The sequence below is a fragment of the Suncus etruscus genome, chromosome 10 (assembly GCF_024139225.1).
Source record: "Suncus etruscus isolate mSunEtr1 chromosome 10, mSunEtr1.pri.cur, whole genome shotgun sequence".
Lineage (NCBI taxonomy): Eukaryota > Metazoa > Chordata > Mammalia > Eulipotyphla > Soricidae > Suncus > Suncus etruscus.
The window spans coordinates 106,857,759-106,885,053 of NC_064857.1; the positions used below are offsets into that span (position 1 = coordinate 106,857,759).

The 27,295-nt window shown below is 37.5% G+C and overlaps 1 protein-coding gene across 1 annotated transcript in view; it reads right to left on the reverse strand.

Annotated features, from left to right (window-relative positions):
* Positions 1-258: 258 nt before the first annotated feature.
* CDK13 (cyclin dependent kinase 13) overlaps positions 259-27,295 on the reverse strand; it is a 131,488-nt gene continuing 104,451 nt past the window's right edge. Inside the window, exons 10-17 of the mRNA XM_049781728.1 lie at positions 21,592-21,693; positions 21,423-21,500; positions 14,683-14,799; positions 14,079-14,210; positions 9,130-9,177; positions 7,462-7,667; positions 2,198-2,467; positions 259-1,659 (exon numbers count right to left, since the gene is read on the reverse strand). Coding sequence (XP_049637685.1) covers positions 809-1,659; positions 2,198-2,467; positions 7,462-7,667; positions 9,130-9,177; positions 14,079-14,210; positions 14,683-14,799; positions 21,423-21,500; positions 21,592-21,693 — 1,804 coding nt within the window. The 3' untranslated portion in view covers positions 259-808. The remainder of the gene's footprint in view (positions 1,660-2,197; positions 2,468-7,461; positions 7,668-9,129; positions 9,178-14,078; positions 14,211-14,682; positions 14,800-21,422; positions 21,501-21,591; positions 21,694-27,295) is intronic.

The window sequence follows — 27,295 nt, forward strand, 5'->3', positions numbered from 1 at the left end:
CTAGCAGGAAGAAGGCGGCACCTAAAAACTTCTACCATTGCAATATTTGATTCCCTTTACAAGACAAACAAGTGTACAGATGAACTACATTTTCAGACCTTAAGCTTACCTGTTAAGGCACTTACTTACCCTCCCCACACACCCATGTTTTAATATAAAACCCACTTATTTTCATTTGAATGAATTTTGTTAAGCTATGATAGTCTGCAAAATAAAACAAAATTAACATTGACCATTTTTTTTTATAAAACTGTTGCATCAAGAGAAAGGTCGTGTTTTATTTTCTGAAATGAGCACAAAGTACACCTTTCACAATAACACTGAAAGCAGGTGCAAAGACAGTGACCTTTGACTAAAGGTAGCTTTGTAAAAAGAAAAATACCAAATAAATCAGTGCCCTTTCTGATTGCTGTAAAACTGGGAGGAGGAAGGGGTTGGTTGTTACATAAAAGTTGGTCCAAACTTACAAAAAAAGCACAAATGTGCATAGTTCAGAATATCTGCAAGAGGGTCATAAGACTTTTATGTCCCTATGATTAGCATCCACTTAAAACTGCAAGAATACAAAATAAAATGGTTAACTAGAATTTGTGAAGATGTACAATCAATAGATCTAGTTTTTAGAACAGCATGAATTTAAGCAAACTTTTTTTTGTCTTTTTTTAAGACTATTGTATGCAAGACCCTTTCCACATAAAAATAAAACTGTTGTTGAATTAATATTATTCAAGTCTCTTGGATCACTGCCTTAAATTGCAGCTAGAAAAGTCTTTCCAGATAAAAACGATGTGCCTGAGGAAATAGATACTCAGTATGGTAACCCTCTACCTCGACCTCTGCCAGCTGATGTGCTAATGTGTCCCCTGTATCCTTGTGAATATCCAGGTCCTTGGGCAGGAGAAGTCCAGGTTTGTCCATGCATGAGGCCAGGGCCACCTGGGGCTTCCTGTAAATTACCACCATAATTATAGTTGTGTATCTTGGCTGGCAAAGGATGAGTACTCTCTGGCCCAGCAGATGGGTCACTACTATTTGCCAGGACTGCAATGGGGCCATGGCTATATTCAAATCTATGATCCTTGTCTCCACTAAATAACATGGGAGCCGTATTGAGGTAAATGTCTCCATATGCAGCTACTGAATTGGGAAATGACTCAGGAAAGGCAGAAGGCTGAGGTGGACCACCAGAATGAGATGAAGTAGTACTGTAGTTCTCCAAAGACTGAATATCAGAGTTTCCAATGAAGCTACGTCGTTCCAATGGTGGAGCAGAGCTGCCTCCTAAACCATCATTGCTAACGTAAGGAGCAGATGAGAAAGAAGAAGATCCAAAATTGTCCTTGTAATCTGAAGTTGGTACATAATTGTCTCCTGCTTGGTAATCAACACCCCCCTCTCTTTTGGGCTCATCCTGGGGCTGATGCTGAGCAAGTAACTGTAACAAGGCAGCTTTAACTCCGGCATGAGGGTCTGTTAACGAAGAACTAGTGGTGGGTACATGCTGGTTTTCTGTCCGATAATCGAGATCTTCTTCAGTGACCGGTGGTGGTTCTGGGGGTTCAGGAGGTCGCTGATCAGGAGGCAGAATGCGAGGCCGCTCTGGCTCTGGTGTGAGGTCCAAAATCCTCATATCTTGGTGTTGGACTAGTTCCTCTTGCCCTAAGGGGTGTAGGGGAGAGGGACAAAAGAAATTCGAAGTTACTATGAAAAATATTCAAAATAAGTCCATGTTTCCTATGGGTAGTCTTCTTATTAGAGGGTCCATCTCTGGCAAAGGGGTGAGGGGTAAGAAGAGGAGATGATGAATTAAATGAAAAGAGAAAATTGGTTAAGTTATTATTACCTGTAACACTCAAGTGTATGGGGATAAAAAATTTGTTTGTTTTTACACTTATCGTTTAAAAATTCAAATGTAAAGCTTCTGCCTTGATACAATATCCTGTTGTAGTTGAAATAAAATATCACTTTGTAGGTGTTCAAAGACAAAAATTTATGGCATTCAGTGTGTTGTACCACACACAGATAATATGCTGAAGGAAAAAAAACAAGTTCCCAGGAGTAGAAAGCCCAAGAAATTAATTCTATGTAATGAAAGATTTGAGAAGTTTTAGGACATCTAGCAATGCCACTGAATAACAAATGATCGACAGAAAAAAGTGCATGAGAGCATTTCATAATTTGCTCTTTGCACACTCACCCGATACTGGAGTGCTAGGTTCTGGAGGAGGCCGGAGTTGTAATGAGGCTTCATGCCCTGATCCATTTTCCCTCTCCTCTAGCAGTGCATCTTTCTGCTTTGACTGCTGAGCCTTTATTAACTGAGTCAACAGAACCGCAAATGCACTCTGTACAGCTGCCTGGGCAGCATCAGTTTCCACTTTCGGCTGCATGCTCTGAGACGGCTGAATTCCACCCAAGGGTTTCGAAGACTCCTGTTGTGGTGTTGAAGAATCTGTCTGTTTTTCACCTGTTATCAAAGTTTCAACAGGAAGGTTTGTTTTATTTAGTTGCTACTGAATCTCAGAATTTACGTGAATGTTCAATACTTAGTCAAAATCAGCCGTTATTTACACTTGTTTTAGATTGGAGTAGGTTTAGTAGAATTGCCAATTCACTATGGCCTACCTGTTGTCCAAGGCCTGTTTTTAAAGATAAATTTTTATTAAGTAGAGCAGCTTTTATTCACAGCTCCCCACTTGCCAATGGCTCTATGTTGCCTTTTAAAAGGGAATGTCTGTAAGACAGTGTTTATGTTTTGAACATATTATCTTTACAGGTAAATAATTTACTCAGAAGGAAAGCAAGATCACAATTAGAATCTAATGTTATAGGCTTTAATCACAACAAAAACATTTCAATGGCAATAGGTAACACAGTGGTACTTTTTGTTTGGTTGGTTTTGGTTTTTGGGCCACACCGAGTGATGCTCAGGGGTTACTCGTGGCTCTGTGTTCAGAAACTGCCCTGGCTTGGGGGACCACATGGGATGCTAGGGATCGAACTGAGGTCCATCCTGGATCTGCCACGTACAAGGCAAATGCCCTACTGATGATACTATTGTTCTGGCCCCTCAGTGGTACTTTCTTAAGTCTTTTTCATAAATTTTTTATTTTACCCCACATTGCTCAGGGCTTTCTCCTAGTGGGGTTCATAGGACCATCAGCGATATCAAAAAGTATCAAATCCAGATTGGCAATATACAAAGCAAATATCTTAATCTGCTATACTATCCCTGAAACTCATTTAGTACAAAATAAGCTTTTGTTTTTGGGGGCCACTCAGTGGCATTCACGGATTACTCCTGGCTCTGCACTCAGAAATAGCTCCTGGCAGGCTCAGGGAACCATATGGAATGCTGGGGACTGAATCTCGGTCAGTAACAGGATCCTGGGTAGGTCGTGTAAAATGCAAATACCCTGTTCTATTGTTGTTCTGTGCTAGGCTGGCTAGAACAAGCTTTTGCAAATTCTGGTGACCCAGAGATATGATAAAGGAACCATGCCTGTATGCTAAATACTAAAAGCCAATTTTCCTTATAATTTCCCAATTAACAGAGAGAAATCTCAAAGTTCAGAAAAACACTAATTTCCATTTTCAGATACCAGTGATCAAGAATACAATACAAAGAGGATTCGTTCTATGTCAGAATGAATTCTTTTTTTGGAGGGGGGGTTTGATTTTTGGATCATACCTGGCACAGCACTCAGGGGTTACTGCTGGCTCTATGCCCAGAAATCGCTCCCGACAGGCTCAGCGGACCATGCCGGGATTCGAACCATCATCCTTCTGCATACAAGGGCAGACACCCTACCTCCATGCTATCTCTCTGGCCTCAGAATGAATTATTCTTACTAGTGACACTTAAAAATATAAAAAAGGGAAACAGGGCCAGAGCAATAGCACAGCAGATAGGGTATACTTGCCTTGCATGTGGCATATCCAGGTTTGATCCCTGGTATCCCATATAGTCCCGAGCCCACCAAGAGTGATTCCTAAACTGAAAGCCAAGAGTAATCCCTAAGCACCGCCAGGAGCAGCCCCCCCCCCCCCCGCCAGAAAAAGAGAAACAAGTATAAAACCAAAATCTCCACCACTGAGTAGTTAAACATGTTAGAACTAAGAAACTATAAAATGAAACCCAAAGTGGGGCCAGAGCAGTGGCACAGAAGGGCATTTGTCTTGCACGTGGCGGACCTAGGTCGGACCACAGTTTGATCCCCTGGCGTCCCATATGGTCCCCAAGCCAGGAGCGATTTCTGAGCACATAGCCAGAAATAAACCCCTAAGCTTCACCGGGTGTGGCCCAAAAACAAAATGAGGCTCAAAGGGGCAATTAATTTTTATTAATCAAAATACAGTAAAAAATTAAACCAAAACTTGTACTATTTCATTCCTGGTGCTTAAGGAATTAGGATATCTCTTACAAAGAACAGAAACAAAGACTCAACAATTGTCTTTTTGTTTATTTTTGGTTTGGGGTCACACTGGGCAGTGCTCAGGGATTACTCCTGGCTGTGCACTGCACTCAGAAATCGCTTCTGGTAGGCTGGGGGACCTTATGTCCATCCCAGGTTGGCCACGTGCAAGGCAAATGCCCTACCGCTGTGCTATTACTGTGGCTCCAGCCTCAACAATTCTTAATGAATATCACAAATACTGTCTGGCATAAGTGACCAGCATTCACACATCTTGTTACTGCCACTTCAAATCCTTTTGCAGTAGTGAATGATAAGCAAAACATTTAACAAATGAAAACTTGGAAAACTTTTTTCTTTTGCTTTTTTACGATTTTTGTATCTTTCATATTAAGATACTATTCAATTTGGCATAGTCTCATAATGCAAATATGTACACATATGGAAGAATTCACTCTAGAAATTCTATTCTCTTTTGTGTGTGTGTGTGTGTGTGTGTGTGTGTGTGTGTGTGTGTGTGTGTAGTTTTTGGGTCACACCCGGCTATTCTCTTTTGTGTGTGTGTGTGTGTGTGTGTGTGTGTGTGTGTGTGTAGTTTTTGGGTCACACCCGGCAGTGCTCAGGGGTTATTCCTGGCTCCATGCTCAGAAATTGCTCCTGGCAGGCACAGGGGACCATATGGGGCGCCGGGATTCGAACCGATGACCTTCTGCATGAAAGGCAAACGCCTTACCTCCATGCTAAAAGGAAATAACTTTTTTTTTTTTTTTTGGGCCACACCCGGCAGTGCTCAGGGGTTACTCCTGGCTGTCTGCTCAGAAATAGCTCCTGGCAGGCACGGGGGACCATATGGGACACCGGGATTCGAACCAACCACCTTTGGTCCTGGATCGGCTACTTGCAAGGCAAACGCCGTTGTGCTATCTCTCCGGGCCTTAGAAATTCTAAAGAATATTTCTGAGTAACAACTATTTTTTTAGGAAGATAGATGTACAGGGCCAGTGAAATAGTTCAAAGCATTAAAGTGGGGCTGGAGAGATAGCATGGAGGTAAGGCGTTTGCCTTAGAAATTCTAAAGAATATTTCTGAGTAACAACTATTTTTTTAGGAAGATAGATGTACAGGGCCAGTGAAATAGTTCAAAGCATTAAAGTGGGGCTGGAGAGATAGCATGGAGGTAAGGCGTTTGCCTTTCATGCAGGAGTTCATCGGTTCGAATCCCAGCGCCCATATGGTCCCCCGTGCCTGCCAGGAGCAATTTCTGAGCCTGGAGCCAGGAATAACCCCTGAGCACTGCCGGGTGTGACCCAAAAACTAAAAAAAAAAAAAAAAAAAAGAAGGCATTAAAGTATATGTAAGGCACTGATCATTGAGACCCACTACTGCATATCATAAGGAATAGTGCTGAACATGGTACTGGTCGCCTTTGAAGCTATACTAGGAGGCTGAAAATCACTGAGGGTGGCATCACTATCCCCTCTTAGCACCACTTAAGAGTGGTCCTCTATTTAAAAAGGTGGGGGGGGGGCAGAGAGACGGTATAGTGGATAAGGCACTTGCCTTACAAAAACAGTCAACCCAAATTTAATCCCTAGCATCCCATATGGTCCACCAATTCCCACCAGGAATAACCCCTGAGCAGAATTGGGTACAGCCTTCCTCCACCAAAAAAAAAAAAATTACTTATACATAGCACGAAAAATTCATCAAGAATGAATTTGCAGGTTCATTAATGTAATTTTCCTCAAGTTTTCTTGGCTGAATAATTATATTCAACAGCTCAATCTGATCCATACATCTGTTTTAATCAATATTGATTCATTTGCTAGTAAGTGTGAGGTTACTATTATCATGCTCAGTAAGCCATTTCTCCATATAAATACTTATATCAGTCTCATTTTAAAATAATTAAAGTTGAATGCTTTCGTTTTTTTTTTTTGTTTTGTTTTGTTGTTTTTTTTTAATTTTTTGGCTCTGTGCTCAGAAAACACTCCTTGCAGGCTTAGGGAGCCATATGGATGACAGGGATCAAACCTGGATCCGTCCCGTATTGGCAGCGTGCAAGGCAAATAAATGCTCTTCTGCTGTGCCCAAGTTGAATGCTTTCACTGAGGGAAAATGAAGGGGTAGGTTTTATTTAAAACAAAAAACAAAACTCCTTAGCTAAATGAGTTATCATTTCTGTCAACACTGAATAGTAGTTTTTTTAAAATGCTTTATTTCTTCCCTAACTCAATTTGTCATAAACATATAAATTAGAGGTAAAGGAATAAATATGCCACCCAATATCCGTTTTTATTTCAAATAGTTTTTGGCAAATAGCTGATTCCAATCTTAATGTATCTGATTAATGTAAGTGGTCTCAGAATTTTATAAGCAATATGAAAAAGCTCCAATTACAGTATTTTATTATTTCTTTTCTTTCCTTTTTTATGGGGGGAGGGGGCATACCCAGAGGTGCTCAGGGGTTAATTCTGGCTCTGCACTCATAAATCGTTCCCAGCAGGTTCAGGGGACCATATGGAATGCCTCAGATCAAACCCAGGTCTGGTCGGTCCTGGATCTGCAGCATGCAAGGCAAATGCCCCACCACTATGCTTTCGTATTTCTTATGCACCCACAAATACTGAATGCTGAGTCTCATTGAGAAATAGTGTTAGTAAAAGATCTACTAATGATTGCAGAAGAGAAAAATGAAAAAGAAGAGATCTGACCTATTAAAAGCTCTTGTTTTTATTTTTTAATCTTTTTTAAAATGTCAAAGAACCAACTAGGTTTTGAATTTTTAATTATCATGAAATTATGTAAAATTATGGTAACAGTGACTTTACTAATATTCCCAGTGAAATTCAGCAATGAGTAGGTGCTTAAGGAATAAGAAATCATAGTGATACCGCAGTACTGACATATGCAAATAATTAGGAAATATCAAATTCGGTAAATAAAACTATTCATTAGTTATCCATCATATGCTTTAAATATATGAGCAACAATCAACAGTAGCCACAAACATGTGAAGGAAGTAAGAAGGGGAAGAATTACTAACCAGGTACTATGTTGGCATTTCCCTGAGATTTCAGCTGTGAAGACTGTAGCACGCCCTGAGGTGTGTTGGTCCTGCTGTCATCCAAGCCCAGAGACAATTCCTTTCTGGGAGCTTTAATTGTGGAAACATCGTCCGTCATGCCCATCTGTTTCTGTCTTCTTCGTTTTTTACTCCACAATTCATGACAATCTTGCCATAAAGGAAGGCTGGGAAGAAAGCATTAAGTTACATGTGAGCGATATTTCTCAACAACGTAAAAGATAGTATTTATTACTAAGGACCAGAGCTGCTACCCATTCCCCAGCAAGTCATTTTCGAAGACCTCACACACAGGCTTTGTAAATTCCTCCATTAAAAAGCATTCTTGAGGCCAGATTCTTCAGGGATTCACCTTTATATGTAATATTTTTCTATGGCTTCGGAATAATAAAAAATAATAATTAAAAACAATGATAAAGTTCATAATAAAAGTAGTTCACTATTATTACCCCTGGTACAATCTTTTAAACTACTTCTTCCCATATTACATTACACACTGAGTATGAATTTTAAAAGGAGGTCAAAGTATGCCATTGTAGAAAGTCACAGGACTAAATATAGTAAAGGTAAGGATGTAACACTGATGAAAAATTGTTTCTTTTATTACCATTACACACGTGGAAAAGCTTTTTAATTTTAAAACCCTCTATTTAACTTATAGTCAAATGCTCTTGAATTAAACTAATACTACAGAGGAGTTTCTAAAATAAGTTATCCAGTTACTTTTAGTAATGAATATAAATAGTTCTGAAAACTTAGCAACTATCAAAATTATTCACAAGTTTGAAACAATCTGACTTCAATGTAATATTACAAACCTGACAATTCTACAAATAAACTCTGCTTAAATAAAGACAAAAATATTTTATCTATAGAAGTTTTGTTAAGCTAATAAAAGTTTCAATGGTAAGTTACTCTTGTATTCTGTTTTAAAGATAAGAAAATTGAGGCTTGGAAAGGTTAATAAACTTGCCCAGAATATCTATAAATTCCCTTAAGGTGATAACTCTGTAGTCCTCAACCTGAACATGTTTACCTCTAGGAGTACCACGGAGTATACCTGGAATTGTTTCAAAGGAATTTCATATCTAGGTGCCATCTTTCCTAAAGCTGATCCTTTGAGAAAACCTTAAGTCTTTTCATATCCTTTCATTCATATTTATTCTTGTCTCGTGTTATAAAGGCATATGTAACAATATGGTCAAATCTTAGCAATATAATATTTAAAAAGGTCATTTCCAAAAGATTACAAACAGCATGACACCCTCTTATAAAAATAAAAACTGAAGTTTTAAATATAACTTATGAGTACATATAGATGGCAACAAAAACTATATACAAAGAAAACAGGGATGATGATGATTACTATCTCAGGTGGAGGACAGCAGGGAATAGGTTGTGGGGGAAGAAGGAGAGATAGAGCACGATATGATCAAAGTAGATTATTTTCAAGATTCTAGCTTTACTTTGGTAGCTTCATGGCTGCTTATTAACATTACTTAAAATAACTAAGTAACTTAAAAGAAAAGAAAAGAGAGCCATGCATGGTGGACCAATGATGAGGGACACAAGGATTATGATTAAACCAAGTCTATGCACCTGAGGTCCAAAAACAAAACAAAGGCATACCTCTCAGCCATCTTACTATGGTGCATTGCCTCAGCGTGTAAAAACCTCCTGGAGTAACAAACAAAGGGATAATTTGAAATATTGATATTGGGAAGTTTTAAGGCATTATAAACCCGCCAAAGACTTTCCTTTTTCTGAGTTTTATGATGTGTGACTTTATCTGCCATAATATTCTGAATTCAGAATTCTGCAGTACTACGGATTGGGGTAACTAGAATGATTTTACTTCTTCCATTCGGAACTTCAGAGAATACATTTACTTTAGTGTAAAAGTTGCATGGGAGTAAAGAGTTTAAAAAAAAAAGAAAAAGTCCACTATAAAAGGACCTTTGTTTTCAACCACAATTTTAAAGATATGGACTGAGTGAGTGATCAAAGTACTCTTCTCAAGAACAGATAAACATCACTCAATAAAGAACTTAAAAAGAGTATAGACTAATGACTAGCAATTCTGATATAGAAGTACCAGGAGGACCAAATATTTAAATGTTTCTCTTAAGGCTCAAATACCAGCTCAGCCACTTAGTCTCATTGGCAAGTAACTTGACCTCTGTGCCTCAGTTTCCTTATCTTTAAATATGAAATTAATAACAGAATCTACCTTTGTGTTGAGGTAATATATGCTAACATATGTAAATGCCTGGACAATATCTCACAAAGTAGGCATTACATTCATATTTGATGCCATATGTTAACATAAGGTACTAATACTATTTTTTTGGGGGGGGGGCCCCACATCCGGCGATGCTCAGGGGTTACTCCTGGCTGTCTGCTCAGAAATAGCTCCTGGCAGGCACGGGGGACCATATGGGACACCAGGATTCGAACCAACCACCTTTGGTCCTGGATCGGCTGCTTGCAAGGCAAACGCCGCTGTGCTATCTCTCCGGGCCCACTAATACTATTTGTATCAAGCCATACAAAATACTTACTCGAAATGTAATTGCTCATATTTTATCTTATATATTGTTCAACGTTTTGTTTGGTATTTGAAGAAAATAAAATTATATGTCATCTACAAATCTAAAAATCTTTTCAGAAATCTATACTAATCATTTTATATGTAAGAAAGTTTAACGATCTAGTGATTAGTGGAGTTATTCTTAATTTTTAAAGATTTTCAGGGCCATGCCCAGTGACTTTGTGCCTATTCTCTAACATACTCCTATTTGATTGTTCCTACAAACTTTGTCGCAAGGAATTAATACATACACATACTCCTTACCTCGTAATTTATCAACCTGCCTACTACTGAGAAGTCATCTAGTCTATATATATTTGGGGGAGAGGGGTTGGGGCCAAACAGGGCGACGCTCAGGGGTTACTCCTGGCTCTCTGCTCAGAAATTGCTCCTGGCAGTCACAGGGAACTGCAGAAGTCCTGGGTCAGCCACTTGAAAGGTGTTTAAACACCCTACCACTGTACCGCTCTAGCCCCTAGTCTATACAATTTTTAACTATCAAATCAATATTCTAATCCAACCTGACCAAATTAGTAGTGTCTAATTAAAGATTCACTGCTTAATTATTTATGGGATATTCATTAAAATGCATATTAACGGGCCCGGAGAGATAGCACAGCGGCGTCTGCCTTGCAAGCAGCCGATCCAGGACCAAAGGTGGTTGGTTCGAATCCCGGTGTCCCATATGGTCCCCGGTGCCTGCCAGGAGCTATTTCTGAGCAGACAGCCAGGAGTAACCGCTGAGCACTGCCGGGTGTGGCCCCCGGCACACACACACAAAAAAAAAAAGCATATTAACGTAGTGATTTTCTTATGCCCCTGCCCCTGCAAGTGCTGGGGATCAAATGCAGAGCATCAAACATGCAAGGAATGCGAGGCTTCTACCACTAAGCTGCATCCTTTATATATTTTTTCTTTTAAGTAAGAAAATTACAGTCACTATTCTGATAAAACTTAGTTTTAGGTGTTCTGTACAATAGCTTAGGTGAACTGTATTGTATGTATGTACAGTGTTTCTAATTAGGTTACATGACATTTTCCATCACTAAAACATAATTACAGTTCCAAGGTCTAAAGGGTAAAAATTTTGACCAAATTGATTGGCAAACCAGCACTGAAATTACATACCGTATTCCTATCTTTTTCTAAGCATGTTTGGATTTAAAGTGCTACTAAAAGATAACAAGTATAAGAAGAAATCATCTAATAATATTGGCAATATTTCTTTTGTTTACTTTTTCAAAATTTGAACAAGTAAATGGTTCCAGCCAGATAAAGAATTTCATGACAAGTCATAGGTTTTAATTCTTTATTCTCAAGAAAATGCACGTAGGGTCATAGAAACAGTATAGAGGAATGGAGTTGGTCTTACATTAATCTGACCCTTCTTCATCCCCAGTTGCACATATAGTCTCCAGAGTAATGCCAGGAATCATTCCTGAGCACAGAGCCAGAGATAGCCCCTAAAAACCATTAAGTGTGAAAAAAGAAAAGAAACCTAAAGCAGAAAGAAGCTTATGTAGATATGGTAATTAAAATGGTTTTGATAACATCACTGTTAGCTTGGGTACATAATGTGAAATAAGTAAAAAAAAAAAAAAAAACAACTCAATGGACTAAAGTAACACTCAAAGATTTGTCAATAAGAATAGAAAGATAGTACAGCAGGTAGGGTGTTTGCCTTACATGTGGTTAACCCAAGTTTTATCCTTAATATTCCATATTACCCTCCCAAGCACCACCAAGAGTGATTCCTGATTACAGAGCCAGGAGTAACTTTAGGTATTGCCCATTGTGCCCCCCCCCCAATTAAAATGTCTAGAGCCAAAGAGGGTAGGGTGCTTGCTCTGCATACAGCTGACAACTGGGTCCAATACCCATATGGTCCTTTAGCACTGCTAAGCATGATCCCTGAGCAGAGAGCTAGGAGTAAACCCTGATATGGCCTCCCAAAACAAAAATTCAAATAGTCAAAAATGTTTCATTCTAAAATAATCAATATTAGCTAACAGATGTGCAAATTACTTTGGGAGTCGAACAAGCTCCTACCCCTATATATTTCATTAGGCTGTATTTCACAAAAAACTCATTTATCATTTTAATTAAAATATCTACTACAAATAATGACAATCTAATGGAGATCTTGTAGTTTTATTTTAAGGACAACACCAGTGTTATTTGGGTCCTGGGCGATATTGGTGGTGGTGTGGGGCTGACGTGATGGGGGTCCACTAGAACCACATTCATGACTCTTGGGGAGCTATTTGGTGTTTGAACTATTAATTCAAAGTTGGAGATCTGAATGATTTCTTCATGTAGGGGTAGGGAGGTTGGAGGCTACACCTGGTGGTGCTCAACAATTCCTCGCTCTGTACACTGGGGATAACTTCTGACAGTGATCAAGGGATCTTATGGGATGCAAGCAAGCACTCTACCCACTATACTATCTTCAGTCCCCTGGATTCTTCATTAAAAAAAGAAAAGACTTTGTTTTCAAAAAGGGGGCAGGAAAGATAGCACGGATTCTGGATAGATCCCTAGCACATCACACCACCCTCCTGGCCCTGGTGGTATGTGGTATTAAGTCTGGCTCAGTGAGGTGAGAGAATCTCTGGGATAGCCTCCTGAGCACTGTTCAGGTCTCCCAATAAAAAAAAGGCTTAGAAGAAATTACCGAGTTAAGTGAGCAATCTGAAGATGGATATGTGTGTTATTATAGTTTTAAATTCCTAATGCTTTCTAATTGACAAATAGTGATAATCTCCTACTTAAAAATACAAGGTGAATTAATGATCAGTATAGTTACAATGTAGTACAAGCAAACAGTTTATACAAAGTGATATATTTAAAATATTAATAATGATGGCTCTAAATGAATGCTCTTTATACTACATTTCCAACTTTTTCTGTTGGGTTGAATTATTTCCAAATTAAGTTTTAAGCAAAAAAAATCATAAATCAGTTTAATCATGAATGATTCAGATTCCTCAATATATCAGAAGATATTCAAATCATCCTACAATGGCAGTTCAGTAAAAATCTGATGAAGTGAGATATGACAGTTCCATAGAAAATAAGCCCAATCTAAGTGGTAAGTGGAAAAGCCAGGATTTGAAAGCCTGTGTAGTTTTGATAATATGCTTAGTATTAATATCTTATTAAAGAGATAGGTTTGCTTTTATAAGTGCTAATATTAAGACTTAGAAACCCCCCAAAAATTTTAGGTCCTGTTATAAAGAAGCAAATAAATGCTTTTTCATTCCCTGCCCCACCTTGTCCCAAATCAGTCCTAGAGATTGACCATAGAAATGATATAGACTTTAAGAACACAGATATTCATTCCTAAACTCTTCATTTCTTTCCCATCAAACAACACACTCAAGAGATTGTTGATACTTTCATACAATATAAAGCACTTGTTATTTGATAAGCCAAGTAATACTTCAAAATCTCTCATGATATTAAACTGGTTCGAGTTTGTGCCACCCTTACTAGATTTGTATTCTTGGGCAAGTTTCTTAACCTCTCTAGGCTACTTGTCCTCTGAAAGATGGTGATAATGATGATAGTGATTACAGTGATACCCACCTGATAGGATTATAAATATTGACACATGAAAAATGCTTACATTATAATTCAAAGTGTTATCTATAGTAACTTGTAATAGTAATAAGATAAGCAATTATACTCTGATAAGTAGTAGCAGAATAATAAATAGCAGCAGTAGTAATATTTTCTTAAGAGTTAAAATATTCTACCTAAATTAGCAAGAGAAAGGCTGCTTTTAGAGTCCTATATTAACTGACCATCTATCAAAGCCTGCATTCTTTATGTGCGAGTTGTGTATTGTTTTTCATTCTACTTCTTGGATTAGTTTATTGGTGGCTTGATGTGTACTGGAATAACATGACTATTATAAATAGGGATGTTATTAACAATCACATTCTGCACAGATGGGATCTAGTATTAATAAAAATATGTTACTTACTCTGGTGGAGGCATTTTTGAGGGTTCCACATCTCGTAGGAACTCACACTGAAGAGCCTGTTCTGCAGTACAGCGCTTACTAGGATCCAAGGCGAGCATGTAATCAAATAAATCTAGTGCAGCCGCAGGAATACTGGCATAAGAGGATTACAAAAGTCATACATATTCTGTGACAGGTTAATATTTCTTCAGGGACTTATTTCAAATTAGTAAATATCTGTGTTACTAAAGTTTTTTAAAAACTCATTTTTATGTAAATTTCTAACTATTATTCTAAATAGTTTGTGAAACAGTATGTTTTAGTAATCTAGGGGCAATTTTTTGTAATTTCCCACCCATAATATAAACCATAAGTAATTTGAAAATGGCTACATTAAAATTTAAAGTGATATTATTAAAATTATTTCATAGACAGACCAAATCACTAATTCCATAACAATAGTGAAATGACAATTTCCATTTAACAAGAGAAATTTAAAGAAATGGCTGACACAAATTGAAAAAGGTTGGCCTCAAACCAATAGAGAAGATTTAGAATTCCAAAGAAATAACTTAAAAAAGAAAACACTCAATGCAACATGGATGTTTAAGCTTCCCCTTCTTACAAAACAAATTCTTCTCTTAACTTTCGCCGATACTGCTTCTTTGGTTTCATGGTGTTGAAATATGGTAGTTTGATTACATCCGGCCACACTGCAGGACACGGACTCCCACATATACGGCTAAATAGCACACAAAAGTAAATACATCAATATAAACTACTTAAAAAACAGTATATATAACTCCTATAGAAAACAATTCATTTTTAAATAGACAGACACTGAAGTGTCATAAAAATATAAGACGTTTCATTAAGTAACTATTGGTCCTAACATTAAAGGACATGAATTTTTTTCCAATGGTGACTCTGACTCTAACAATCAAGAATTCTGATTCATGTCTGCAAAATAAAAACTTACCTTACCTGAACAAAAATTTGGAAATTTATGCCAACAAATTAAGAAACCAGAAATTAGCAGAGAATCCCAAACTTAATTAGCTTACTGCCCACCCCTTTAAAAAAACAAAACTAATAACCACAACATCCTGCATGGGATGGGTTCTTTTTCTTTGAGGTGACCAAAGTGAAAGCACCCCACAATTAAACCCAAGGCTACTGTTGGTCCCCCTAGATGGCAGCATGACTGAATTTGGAAAAATGAAAAATATACACCTTTTTCAGATTGTACAGTAAGTCATTATACTACATTCTTTCATGAACATTAGGAAGCCTGCAACTAAGCAGAAACAGATTTCCTACACAAGACTATAAAATTGCAAAAACTGCTGCTAAATCAATAGAACATTACTAGTACTATTCATAAAATATAAAAGCATTTAAATTTAAGGAGTGACAATAACTTCAAAGCATTTACATTTTTAGCTGTTTTATTACTCTTTATCTATCCTGAACATTCTTCTTTACTCTTGAAAGTTCTTATAATACCAATTTGTAGAAGAAACAATAACATAGTAACTGATTAGTATTTTTAAATGATGTGGTATCAAAGAAAATTGGTTAAAGATACTGGATATGTAAAAATATCAAAGATTAATGTATGTTAGTTATTTCTTTTTGATAAACTGTCATACTGTTTGCATTTTAGTTGTGTGTGCTTATCTGTTTCTTTTATTGTATTATAGCTCAGTAACTATGTCCCTCATTTTTGCACATTTCATCATGTGATTATATGAACACATGTAAGTAGACTGATTATCACACTGGAATTAAAAAATATGAAGAGTACCTGTAACTGTAGAAATAAAAGAATACACAAGTTAGGGAAATATACAGGATTTTGGCTATAAATTCAAGGATATACATTAGAGAAAGGGAGTGATGGTACTAGCAGAGAGAACAAAGGTAAAGGCATATTTAAATATCAAGGTACAAACATTTGAGAGGAAGAAAGAGTTAATGAGTATAATTGGAATTGATGGTTCTGGAAAGGTTTCACTGAAAGGATTATACTGGGGTTACACCAAAGATAAGCAGAAGAGATGATTTGGAAACTTTAGAAGTGGATTCTCTGTGTTGCCTTTATCAAAATACTTTACTTAAGAATGTTTCTTTGGGAACAAAGAGTTAGTACAGTTATAGGGGTTAAGGTCCTTGCCCTGCACGTGGCCTGCTCCTTACTGATCCCCAACACCGTATGTGGTTCCCTGAGTAACACATAGAGTGATCCCTGAATCCAAAAGAGCCAGGAAGCTCTGAACAAAGCTGGATGTTGTCCCTGAACTTAAATAAAAAAAATAAAATTTCATTTGAAAGTTTTTCTTTTTTAAAAAGTTGTCTGCCTAAAACAGAAGTCCTCAAACTTTTTAAACACTGTCCCTCAGACCACTGAAGAACTGGACTATACTTTAAAAAAAACTATGAACAAATTCCTATGCACACCGCATATATTATTATTTTGAAGTAAAAATTATTGGGGGCAAAAACACCTAGATAAATATCCTCAGCAGGCCACATGTGGTCTGCAGGGCCATAATTTGAGGACATCTGACCTAAAAGCTATAGTATTAAATTAGGAAGCATCTGCCCCTCATCACATTAGTTTCACTACCTTCTTAAGAGTTCCAATTATTTTTATGTGCTTTAGTCTAACTGTTTGCAGCACTTGGGAATAATACTGAAAAAATAAGGAAGCAGACATGACAGAAAAGGATAGCTACAATTTAGCAAAGTGTGTGCTTACTAGTCAGCCAGCTATCCTATAATCTTTACTAAAAATATCATCAAATATACAACATTCACAGAGATATGAGACCTACTTTGGGAATCTACTGGTTTACCTGTTCTGATGGCTATGGAACACTGTAGATGTATCTCTTTTATAAGGCTGGCAAGAACAAATAAGATGCAGATACAATCATTGTACTCGAGAGAGAATTAACTAGGATTCAATTACTACCCTAAATTTATAGATTGGTTCTCTAAAATATTTTTAATTTTTTAAATTAATTTTGTTTGTTTGGAACACCTCGTGGTGACTCCTGGCTGTGCACTCAGGAATCATTCCAGGTGGGATCAGGGAATAATACGGGATGCTGGGGTTGAACCTGGTCAGCCACATGCAAGGCAAACTCCTCACACATTGTACCCTGTGGTCCTGTAGCCCAGTTTTTATTTTTATAAATCTTGCAATCACTGCAATTAAATAAAATCCACAGTTGGCTTTACAACTCTATGATTTGCTTTGCCAAAAAGGGATCAAGCCAGTCTTCTCTAAAATTGTTCTTTTACAGAAGTCTCCTCTAAAACTACTTTTCCTATAATGCTGTTGCTTTCCCATGCAATTACTTCCAAGTCTACTATTTCTTTTATAAAACTGTTTAGCTTGCTTTCATCACTTCATTACTTAAAAGCTCATATTACTTTTATAGCACTACTAATAAACTGGGCCTCTAAAACACATTAATAATACTATAAGCCAACTTTGTCTCATTACCTCTATAATTTCACCACTAAATATTCAAGGAAGTTATTTACATTTATTCAGTCAAATTACCAATCTATTCTTAGGGATTTCTTTTTCTAGTGTATGCCTAGTTAATACCTATCAAACTAACTAACATTCTACTTCAATGAAAATGATAAAGAGATTCTTAAAAACTGAATAAAATCCTTATATATTTTGAATAAACCCTTCTTGGCTCTTTAAGTGAAAATTTTATTTATCTAATTTGCTATTTTTTGTTTGGAGTCCATACCTGGAAATGCTCAGAAACTATTCTTGGCTTTTGTTTGGTTGGTTGGTTTGGTTTTGGGGCCACACCCTATGACGATGGGATCACTCCTGGCTACGCGCTCAGAAATTGCTCCTGACTTGGGGGACCATATTGAACGCTAGGGGATCGAACCATAGTCCATCCTAGGTCAGCGCGTGCAAGGCAAACGCTTTACCACTTGTGCCACCGCTCTGGTCCCTATTCTTGGCTTTTTTTTTTTTTTGGTTTTTGGGTCACACCCAGCAGCACTCAGGGGTTACTTCTGGCTCTACGCTCAGAAATCGCTCCTGGCAGGCTCGGGGGACCATATGGGATGCCAGGATTCGAACCACCGACCTTCTGCATGCAAGGCAAATGCCTTACCTCCACACTATCTCTCCGGCCTCTATTCTTGGCTTTTTTTTGGGGGGAGGGTTGTTTTGGGGGCCACACCCGTTTGATGCTCAGGGGTTACTCCTGGCTAAGTGCTCAGAAATTGCCCCTGGCTTGGGGGGACCATATGGGACGCCGGGGGGATCGAACCACGGTCCTTCCTTGGCTAGCGCTTGCAAGGCAGACACCTTACCTCTAGCGCCACCTCACTGGCCCCTATTCTTGGCTTTTTTAAGTTTTTGGTTTGGTTGGTTGGTTTTGAAGATCATACCAAGATGCTCAGAGTTTATTCCTGGGTCTGCACTCAGGGATCATTCCCGAGGGCTCAGGGTGGGGTGGGGGGTGGAAGGTAAGAACAGACCTACTGGTAGCAGGGGCTGAACCTGGGTCAGCTGTGTGCAAGGCAAATATTCTATATGCTCTACTGTCTCTATACTATCTCTACAGCCCCCTATTCTTGGCTTTCTGCTCGGAAGTATACCCCTGGGCTTATTCAGGGCTATGTGGTACTGGGGATTCAAACCAATGCTGAGGCATACAAGGCAAGAGCCTTATCTCTTGTACTATCACTGCTGGTTTTCATTTATTTTTACTGGGAAAAAGAGATGGGAGTGGGGTGCTAAACCCTATCTGGTAGTGCTCAATGCTTATTTCTAAATCTGAGTTCAAAGGTCACAGTCCTGGTGGTATTCAGGGGACTACATGTGATGCTAGAAATAGAACCAGGGTTGGCCACACAAAGTGACTAAGCCCCTCCAATTTTACTATTTCTATTACTATTTACTATTTCTCTGACTACAGCAAGTTAAATTTATAGTGGGAAAAAAAAACCTCAATAATATGAAATTTAAATACTTGGATTAATAGTTAAACAGAAATTTTGTTGATTACTAGCATATGTATTATAATACATTTTTAGAAAGTTCCAAAAACTATGCTTTCTACATAGGATAGAGAAAATAGGTAAGTGTTTAGAGACTGAAATAAAACTTTCTACATTCAAAACTCCCTACATATTAGTTGTTTGACCCTGGACAAATTCTTCACCTCTTTATAACTTGCATTTTCTTGGCTACAAAAAGAAGAGAGGAATGTTATAAAGTTTAATGGAGATTAATTCAGGTGTAATCCTTTGAACAATGCTTGATTAATTTAAAAACCAAAAAAAAAAAAAAAGTTAGCTTCTCATTAACAAAAGTCCCAGTAATACAACGATGAACATTAGCAATTAACTTAAAAAATGGTAAATTAGAATCATTTTGGAGAGCAAGGTGCAAGAGAAATACAGATATAAAACATAATTTAAACATAGTATTTCATTCAATTTTTGTGCTGGGATTAAATGCTTGCCTCAACAAAGCAGGTAAAATCTACTGCTGAGGTACCTCCCTGGCCCAAAATACATTTTAACTGGAAGTGTATAAATATAATTTCTATCTTCTCCAATCTTCTGACAGTGTTCTAAGGCTTCTCTTTATGTCAAGATAATTCATTTCGAAAAGGATTGTGCTTTAAGCATTCTTTAGTAAATCGCACCCTAATGCATCAAGCAATTTGAGTACTAAATTCTTTTATGTTGTTTTTCAAAATTAATAGTTACCTACCCTTAATTCATTCGATAGCAGTTTTGACAATCTTTTCAAGTAATTCATTTGTTTATTTTTAATTAACATATGTAAAAATGTAAGAATAATCACATTGGTTCATCATATTCTTCAACCAGGAAGAAAATTATATAGCTTCACAAGAGAATCTATACTATTGGCAAATCAGTTTGGCATATTACCCACAAAGAGAAATAGAACGGGTCAATTCAATATGTCTGCATTATATATGAAAATATAGCTCTTTAAAAAATTAGTTTAAATTATTACACACATAAAAAGGTGATAAACATGTAGGAGTAACTACAATTGAGTATATGCATAAATACAAGAATGCAGAGACAGCACAATAAATTTAGAATATGCTTTGTGTGTAGAAGGACCAGGTTTAATCACCTCTACCACTTGATCACCCTAAGCATTGCTAAGAGGGTTCTCCTGAGCACAGAGCCTCCTGTACTAAGGTGCCCCTGGATATGGCCCCAAAATTAAAAAATTGTGTGCATATTTATTTTAAACTACATAATTTACACATTTGCATATATTTACACTATCCCTCAATTCTTCAAATTTTCCAAAAAAAAATAGCATTCACCTTTTATTCTTTTTGTTTGTTTGTTTGGTTTTGGTTTTTGGGTCACACCCAGCAGCGTTCAGGAGTTACTCCTAGCTCTAGGCTCAGAAATCACTCCTGGAAGGCTCGGGAGACCATTTGGGATGCTGGGATTCGAACCACCATCCTTCTTTCTGCATGCACACGGCAAACACCTCACCCTCCATGCTATCACTCCGGCCTCTCACCTTTTATTCTTACTGTCCTCATATTTGCCTTTAGTTTAACAGTGTGGAATTAAGCCCTCTGATCTGATCACAGAAAAAAGATGTAGGGATTTGAAGATCCTTAGTTTTATTAGAATGGGTGCAAAAGTACCTGCCTGTATTCTCCTTCATTCAGCAATCAGTGGTCTCTAAGAGACTCATGCTGGAGCCGAAGCAACAGCACAACGGTAGGGTGTTTGCCTTGCACGTGGCTGACCCAGGACGAACCTAGGTTCAATCCCCGGCATCCCATATGGTTCCCCAATCCAGGAGCAATTTCTGAGTATATAGCCAGGGGTAACCCTGGGGTGTCATTGGGTGTGCCCCCCACCCCAATCATCCTGACAAGCTTGAAAATTTCCCATGAAGTATAAAACACCCACCCACTTCTGAAAATACCACATTTAGGGACAGAACAGTAGCACAGTGGAAAATGCATTTTGTCTGGCATACAGCTGCCCCACATTTGACCCCCAGTTATCCAATATGGGCCCCTGAGTCTGCCAGAAGTAATCCCTGAGCACGCAGAGTGTGACCCAAAAACAAAAAAAGACCAAAAAAAAAAAAAAAATAGAAATAGAAAATTATAACCGGGGCCGGGTAGGTGGCGCTGGAGGTAAGATGTCTGCCTTGCAAGCGCTAGCCAAGGAAGGACCGCGGTTCGATCCCCTGGCGTCCCATATGGTCTCCCCAAGCGGAGTAACCCCTGAGCGTCAAACGGGTGTGGCCCAAAAACCAAAAAAAAAAAAAAAAGAAAATTATAACCATGATCTTACCTTATTAATTCTAGTTGTGCAAGTTCCTGATTTGCTTGAAATATAGGTTTTTTAGTGAAGAGTTCACCAAGTATACATCTATGGACAAAATAGCCATTGTTACCAAATGACATAATTTTACTTCACTACCCAAAGTTCTGAGTACATTAAACAAATAAGTCTATCTTACCCACAGCTCCATACATCAATAGCTGGTGTATATCGTTCTTCTCCCAATAGCAGTTCAGGGGGACGGTACCATAAGGTGATGACCTTGTTAGTATAGGGCCGACTAAAAAGACACAAAAAGCAGTCTTTAAAGTTAGTATTTGTTATAATAAGATTCTTTTAAAAATATTATTTTGACTAAACCTATTATCTGTCTAGAAATAAAGAGAGCATAGGGCAGTGACAGTAATATAGTGGGGAGGGAGCTTGAATTGCATATGGCTAAGCTAGATATGATCTCCACCATCTCCCTTATAGTCCCTTGATCCCACCACAAGTGATCTCTGGCCCAAAAATAAAACAAGCGATAAGACATGTTTTGACATCTAATAAGTCTGATATACACCTGAAACCAGTATTATCAGCTAAAAAAAAGGTCCTTAACATATAATGTAAATATATAAAATGTAAAGGCTGTTAATCTGATTTTAAATAAGCTGGTTAAATGTGTTTCTTTTTTTTTTCCTTTCCAAACTTTTAAAGTTTGGATAAACTGTTAAGAGCTATTAATTTTTTTCAATCTGACAAATTACTAAATAGTACAGAGATGCAGGCAATACAGTACAATTTCTCTGATGTGTTTTAAATACTCAGTGAATGTTCATGACCTGTCTGATTTACATGAAAGTGATTTCTCTGATAGAACATTAGAATGTTGCACTGTTGCACCTCAAGGTGATCGTAGACATGTATCAAATTTCTTTTTTGGGGGGTAGACCATACCCGGCTGTGCTTGGAGGCTTACTCCTTCTGGTGAAGCTCAGAGACCTTCTGTGGTATAGATGACTGAACCTGAACCAGGGTCAGCCACATGGAAGGAAAGTATCCTACTCAGTGTACTATCACTCTGACCCCTATATATCAATTCTAAACCTCTCTTTCTATCTGGACATCTTCCAAATAAAAATACTAGAGTCGTATAATGAAAATATTGCCCATTTATTTACCTGAGGTTGATTTAAATCAGGATAAGTTCTGGGAAGAAGGAAAGGGAGCAAATAATTTACAATATAAATTCCTCTTGTCACTGGAAGCTCTAAAGTTCCAGGTAGCATAAAACCTCAGCAATCTTATCTGCTCTAGTCACTTTTATCCATGTAATTTAAGCATGCATCAGTCCTGGACATTCAAGTATTTACTAAGGATATAACCATAACAAGAGTATGTCAAATGTAGGGAAAGCATGGTAACCGACTTTCATATACATTATGAAAATAAGGAAGACAGTCTAAGATCTAGCAATAAAAGTTTCCTTTCAGATGTTTGTCAACACCAGCAGTGCTTAAGGTTTATTACAATTTCTATCCTCAGGAGCTGCTCCTGGCACTTAGGAGATGACTATGCAGTGCCAAGTAACAAACCCAGAGTCCTCTTCATGAAAAGTATGTGTACCACCTACTAACCTATTTTTTTGGCCTTAACAACAACAAATCTATATTATATTTTTCTAATATTGTTAGTTTCCTTGGTGGGTTTTTTTTTTACGATTTACAACTATGTACAAAAACTGGATATAATCATTTATTAAAGCAGTTTATTTATTAATTGATTGGTTTTTGGGCCACACCCGGTGATGTTCAGGGGTTACCCCTAGATCTCTGTGCTCAGAAATCGCTCCTGGCAAACTTGGGGGAACCATATGGGATGCAGGAAATAGAACTGGGTCTGTCCCAGGTCAGCCACATGCAAGGCAAACACTCTAGCACTGTGCTATCTCTCCGGCCCTGATATAATCATTCTTTCAAAAATAAGCACACTTCAAAAGAAGTTTCTTCTTTTTGCTTCTATTTTTCTCTCATTCTAATCCTATACCTCCAATATATAGAAAAGACCCATCTTCAGAACAATTAATCTGTCAACAATATATTTTTACATTCTTAAATTTATAATCATACTTACTACTGTACTATTTTATGCTTTCTATCTTTTGAGAAAGACCCTAATTGGGTGATCTGAACCCCATACAGAGCCTAGAATACCTTAAAAGGTTGACACAGGCACTGCAATTTGTATTTATTAGATCACCTTCACATATGAGCCACAAATGATACTTCAGGTGACATATATGAGTTTGTTAAGTGACAAAAAAAGGTTTGTGAAAATTTAACTTCTTAAGTTATTTCAGGGAATTTATAACATATGTAACCTAATATCTTGCTAGTAAATTTCGTCTTGATCTTTAAAAAAATATTCTTTTTTTGTTTTGTTTTGTTTTTTTTGGGTCACACCCTGCAGAGCTCAGAAATCGCTTCTGGCAGGCTCAAGGGACCATATGGTATGCTGAGATTCAAACCACCGTCCTTCTGGATGCAAGGCAAATGCCTTACCTCCATGCTATATCTCCAGCCCTAAAAAAAATACTTAAACAATATGAAATTATAAATTATATCACTGAGCTTTTAGACATCTTAATGTAATGGGAAACTATGAGTTAATTACATAAATTAAGGTTACTAAATTTATTGAAGATATATTTTACAGATTAAATGTCAAATAGTGGTCAACAGTTGTAGTCTTCTACAAAATTTGCTTAATTTTTATTGAAGGTTATCTAATTCAAAGTTGAAATTATAATCCATTTCAAAATGTATTATACACAAAATGAGATCAACTCTTCTTCTAAAAGGTTGGTATTGTAGATTAAACTGAGGGTCTTACACATGCAAATTCCCCCAAAGTACACCTGGAAAAATAAATCTAAAGTTGCTCCAAATATTTACAAATGCTTAATTTGTCAAAAGAAAAATAAAACTAAGCAGACTGAGAAAAACAATTCCCTGTAATGCTTGACCTAGAAAATTTAATTTTCAAGCAATACTGTAATTAAAATTTGTGATATTTTTATCATTTGTGGAGTGACTATTCAGACTGATTGATACTTTAATGAAAGAACTTCCACCCTGAAATTTTTCCTTACACTCAATGGTATATTTTTAGTAGATCAGTAACACATTTTTTTTTTTTTTGGTTTTTCGGGCCACACCCATTTGATGCTCAGGGGTTACTCCTGGTTAAGCGCTCAGAAATTGCCCCTGGCTTGAGGGACCATATGGGACACCGGGGGGATTGGACTGTGGTCCTTCCTTGGCTAGCGCTTGCAAGGCAGACACCTTACCTCAAGCGCCACCTACCCAGCCCCAGTAACAATTTTTTTTATCTGCTTGGTTAATTCCAACACTTTTTGTCTCTAGACAATTCCAAAATTCAAAAGACCAAGGATATAGTAATTGAAGGCATTTCCCTACTTTAGGGACAAACTGCGCTATATCCCAAACAGGGTAGATGGCTCAGTTTCTCATCTGGTAAGACAAATAAAAAAAAAAAAAAAGCAATGCAAATACTCTAAAGCAAGAAATTAGATCTTTGTAGCATCTGAGTTTCTCAACAATCTCAATTTAAATTTATAAACTAAAGTCAAAATCTTTAAGAACTGAGAAAAGAATCAGAGGAAATATCTTTAACTTGTGTACAAAATATCATGGTTCCTCAGAATCTACTGCAATAACACTAACAAGACATTGTTTAACATTTTCCTAATTCCTAAGGTCAAAAATATTAGAAGCAATAAATTAATTCTTCTTCCCTTCAAAATTTATATAATTGTATTACTAATTCTATTAGCTTTATTATAGAAAACTCACCCATTTTCCAAGATTTAAATGAAATCCAAATTATTACTTCCCTAAATCTGAGTCATTCTCATCTTTTCTACAACAATCTCAACTGGCTTCTTCACTTTTCAACCCTGGTCCCTTTTTCCTTTCACTATTTTGTTTGTTTGGGTGGGACCCAAAAACCAAACCCCTACCCCCCAAAAAAACCCCAAAACTGAACTAGCAAAATACTCAGGGTCAGTCACCATTTAAGAGCAGAAAGGTTATCAGGAAGGCAAGTAGTCTAAAGTGCTGAACTTGTTCAGAACTAGCAGCAAAGCAGAAAGAAGACACAGAGCAAAGTCTGACATTCAAAGTCCAGGCAAGAGCAGTCACGGGCTGAATGACCTCTTCCTACCATAATCTCAAAATCTTCCAATCCACACCTGACTTCTGACTGACTTCAGGCAGAGAAATGAGCAGCTAGACTAGGAAAAGGCTGGCAGAGACTAACACAGCAAACAATATCTGTATTGCCAGGTTCAAGCTGACCTGAAAAGCATTCTATAACAGGAAACAGACCTACCATTCACTACCTGCTGAGCCTACTGTTAACCCTTGTTTGAACAACTATCTGCTGAGAGTTCAGTACTGATACTCTCAGTACAAGACACTTCTCAGGCCAGCTTGTGTCTAGTAATGGCAAACTCTGGCAAAGGTGAACACCTGCTTGGTGTTACAGATGCTACTGTGAGCTCCTAACTATGAAACAAGATCCATTTGTTACAGAAGCCCTTTTGGACATCAACATGACAGTCACAGTTAAGTGCTGGCAACTATGAACTCTGGGACAAAGCCACGTCTAATCATCTCAGCAATACAGCTGATGCAGTAAGATTGTGAACATAGCGAGCATTTAAAATAGAAAAACAAACAAACTACAAACAAGGCAGGCTCAGCAACAGAAAGACAAAGTCAAGGGAAGAGATGATTTGAGGATCAATTTTTTTCTAAAAAAGAGGAGAAAAATGAATTAGGAAAACTAAAGAAAAAGTAAAAGCTTGTTATAGCAATATGGGAAATAACATTTTCTCTGCAGGGGTTCTGAAAATAGAGAAAGAATAGGAGAAAATGAAAGTGAATTATATAGGTCGAAGCAATTATAGCTAAGATGTTCCTAATCTTAGGATGGAATCATAATCACAGAAGCTCAGAGCTCCAATAAAATAAACACAAATAGAACACCACAAAACACTATAATTAGAATAGGAAAAGTCAAAGACGCCTAATAGCAACAAAAATAAAACAAAAATTCACTTATGAAGAAAACCCCATAAGACTCACAGTACCAAATGAAACCCTACTGGGTAGTAGTAAACACTAACAAACACAGGCATCCAAAAATAATCACCTAGTTTGAAGAGGTGACATAAAACTTCAGACAAGTAACATAAAGAAGCTACTGAACCATTTTTGCAGGCAACACTATAAGCTGAAGCTTGTGAAAGCACTCGGGCTACAGTACAAGCTTTGTCTGCAGGAAGCCCAGTTTCAATGCCTGGCACAGCACAAATCTTCAGTATTGTGCTGGGTGGTAGGTCCTTAAGCACCGAAGAGTGTGGCCCCAAAACCCAAAAAAGACTAGGATTGCCATTCTTGTACCATGCAAAAAAATAATTTCAACCAAAAAGATAGTAAGAAATAGGTCATAAGAAAAAAATAACTTCAAATTTTAAACGATAGTAAGATGGGGCCTGAGTACAGCAAGTAGGGCACTTGCCTTGCATATAGCTAACCTGGGTTCAATCCCCAGAACCCTATATGGACCTGAGTCTGCAGGAGTGATGATCCCTTAGCATAATCAGGCATAAACCCTAAGCACAGTTTGGATGTGGCCCAAACAAACAAACAAACAAAAATCTATAGAAGAGGGAAAGGCTAAGTATCTGTCTTAACATTCAACAATCAATTTCTTGTTTTCATTGTTGTTGTTCTTTTTTTGGGGGGGGGGGGGGGTCATACCCGGCAGCATTCAAAGGTTACTCACTCCAGGCTCTGGGCTCAGAAATTGCT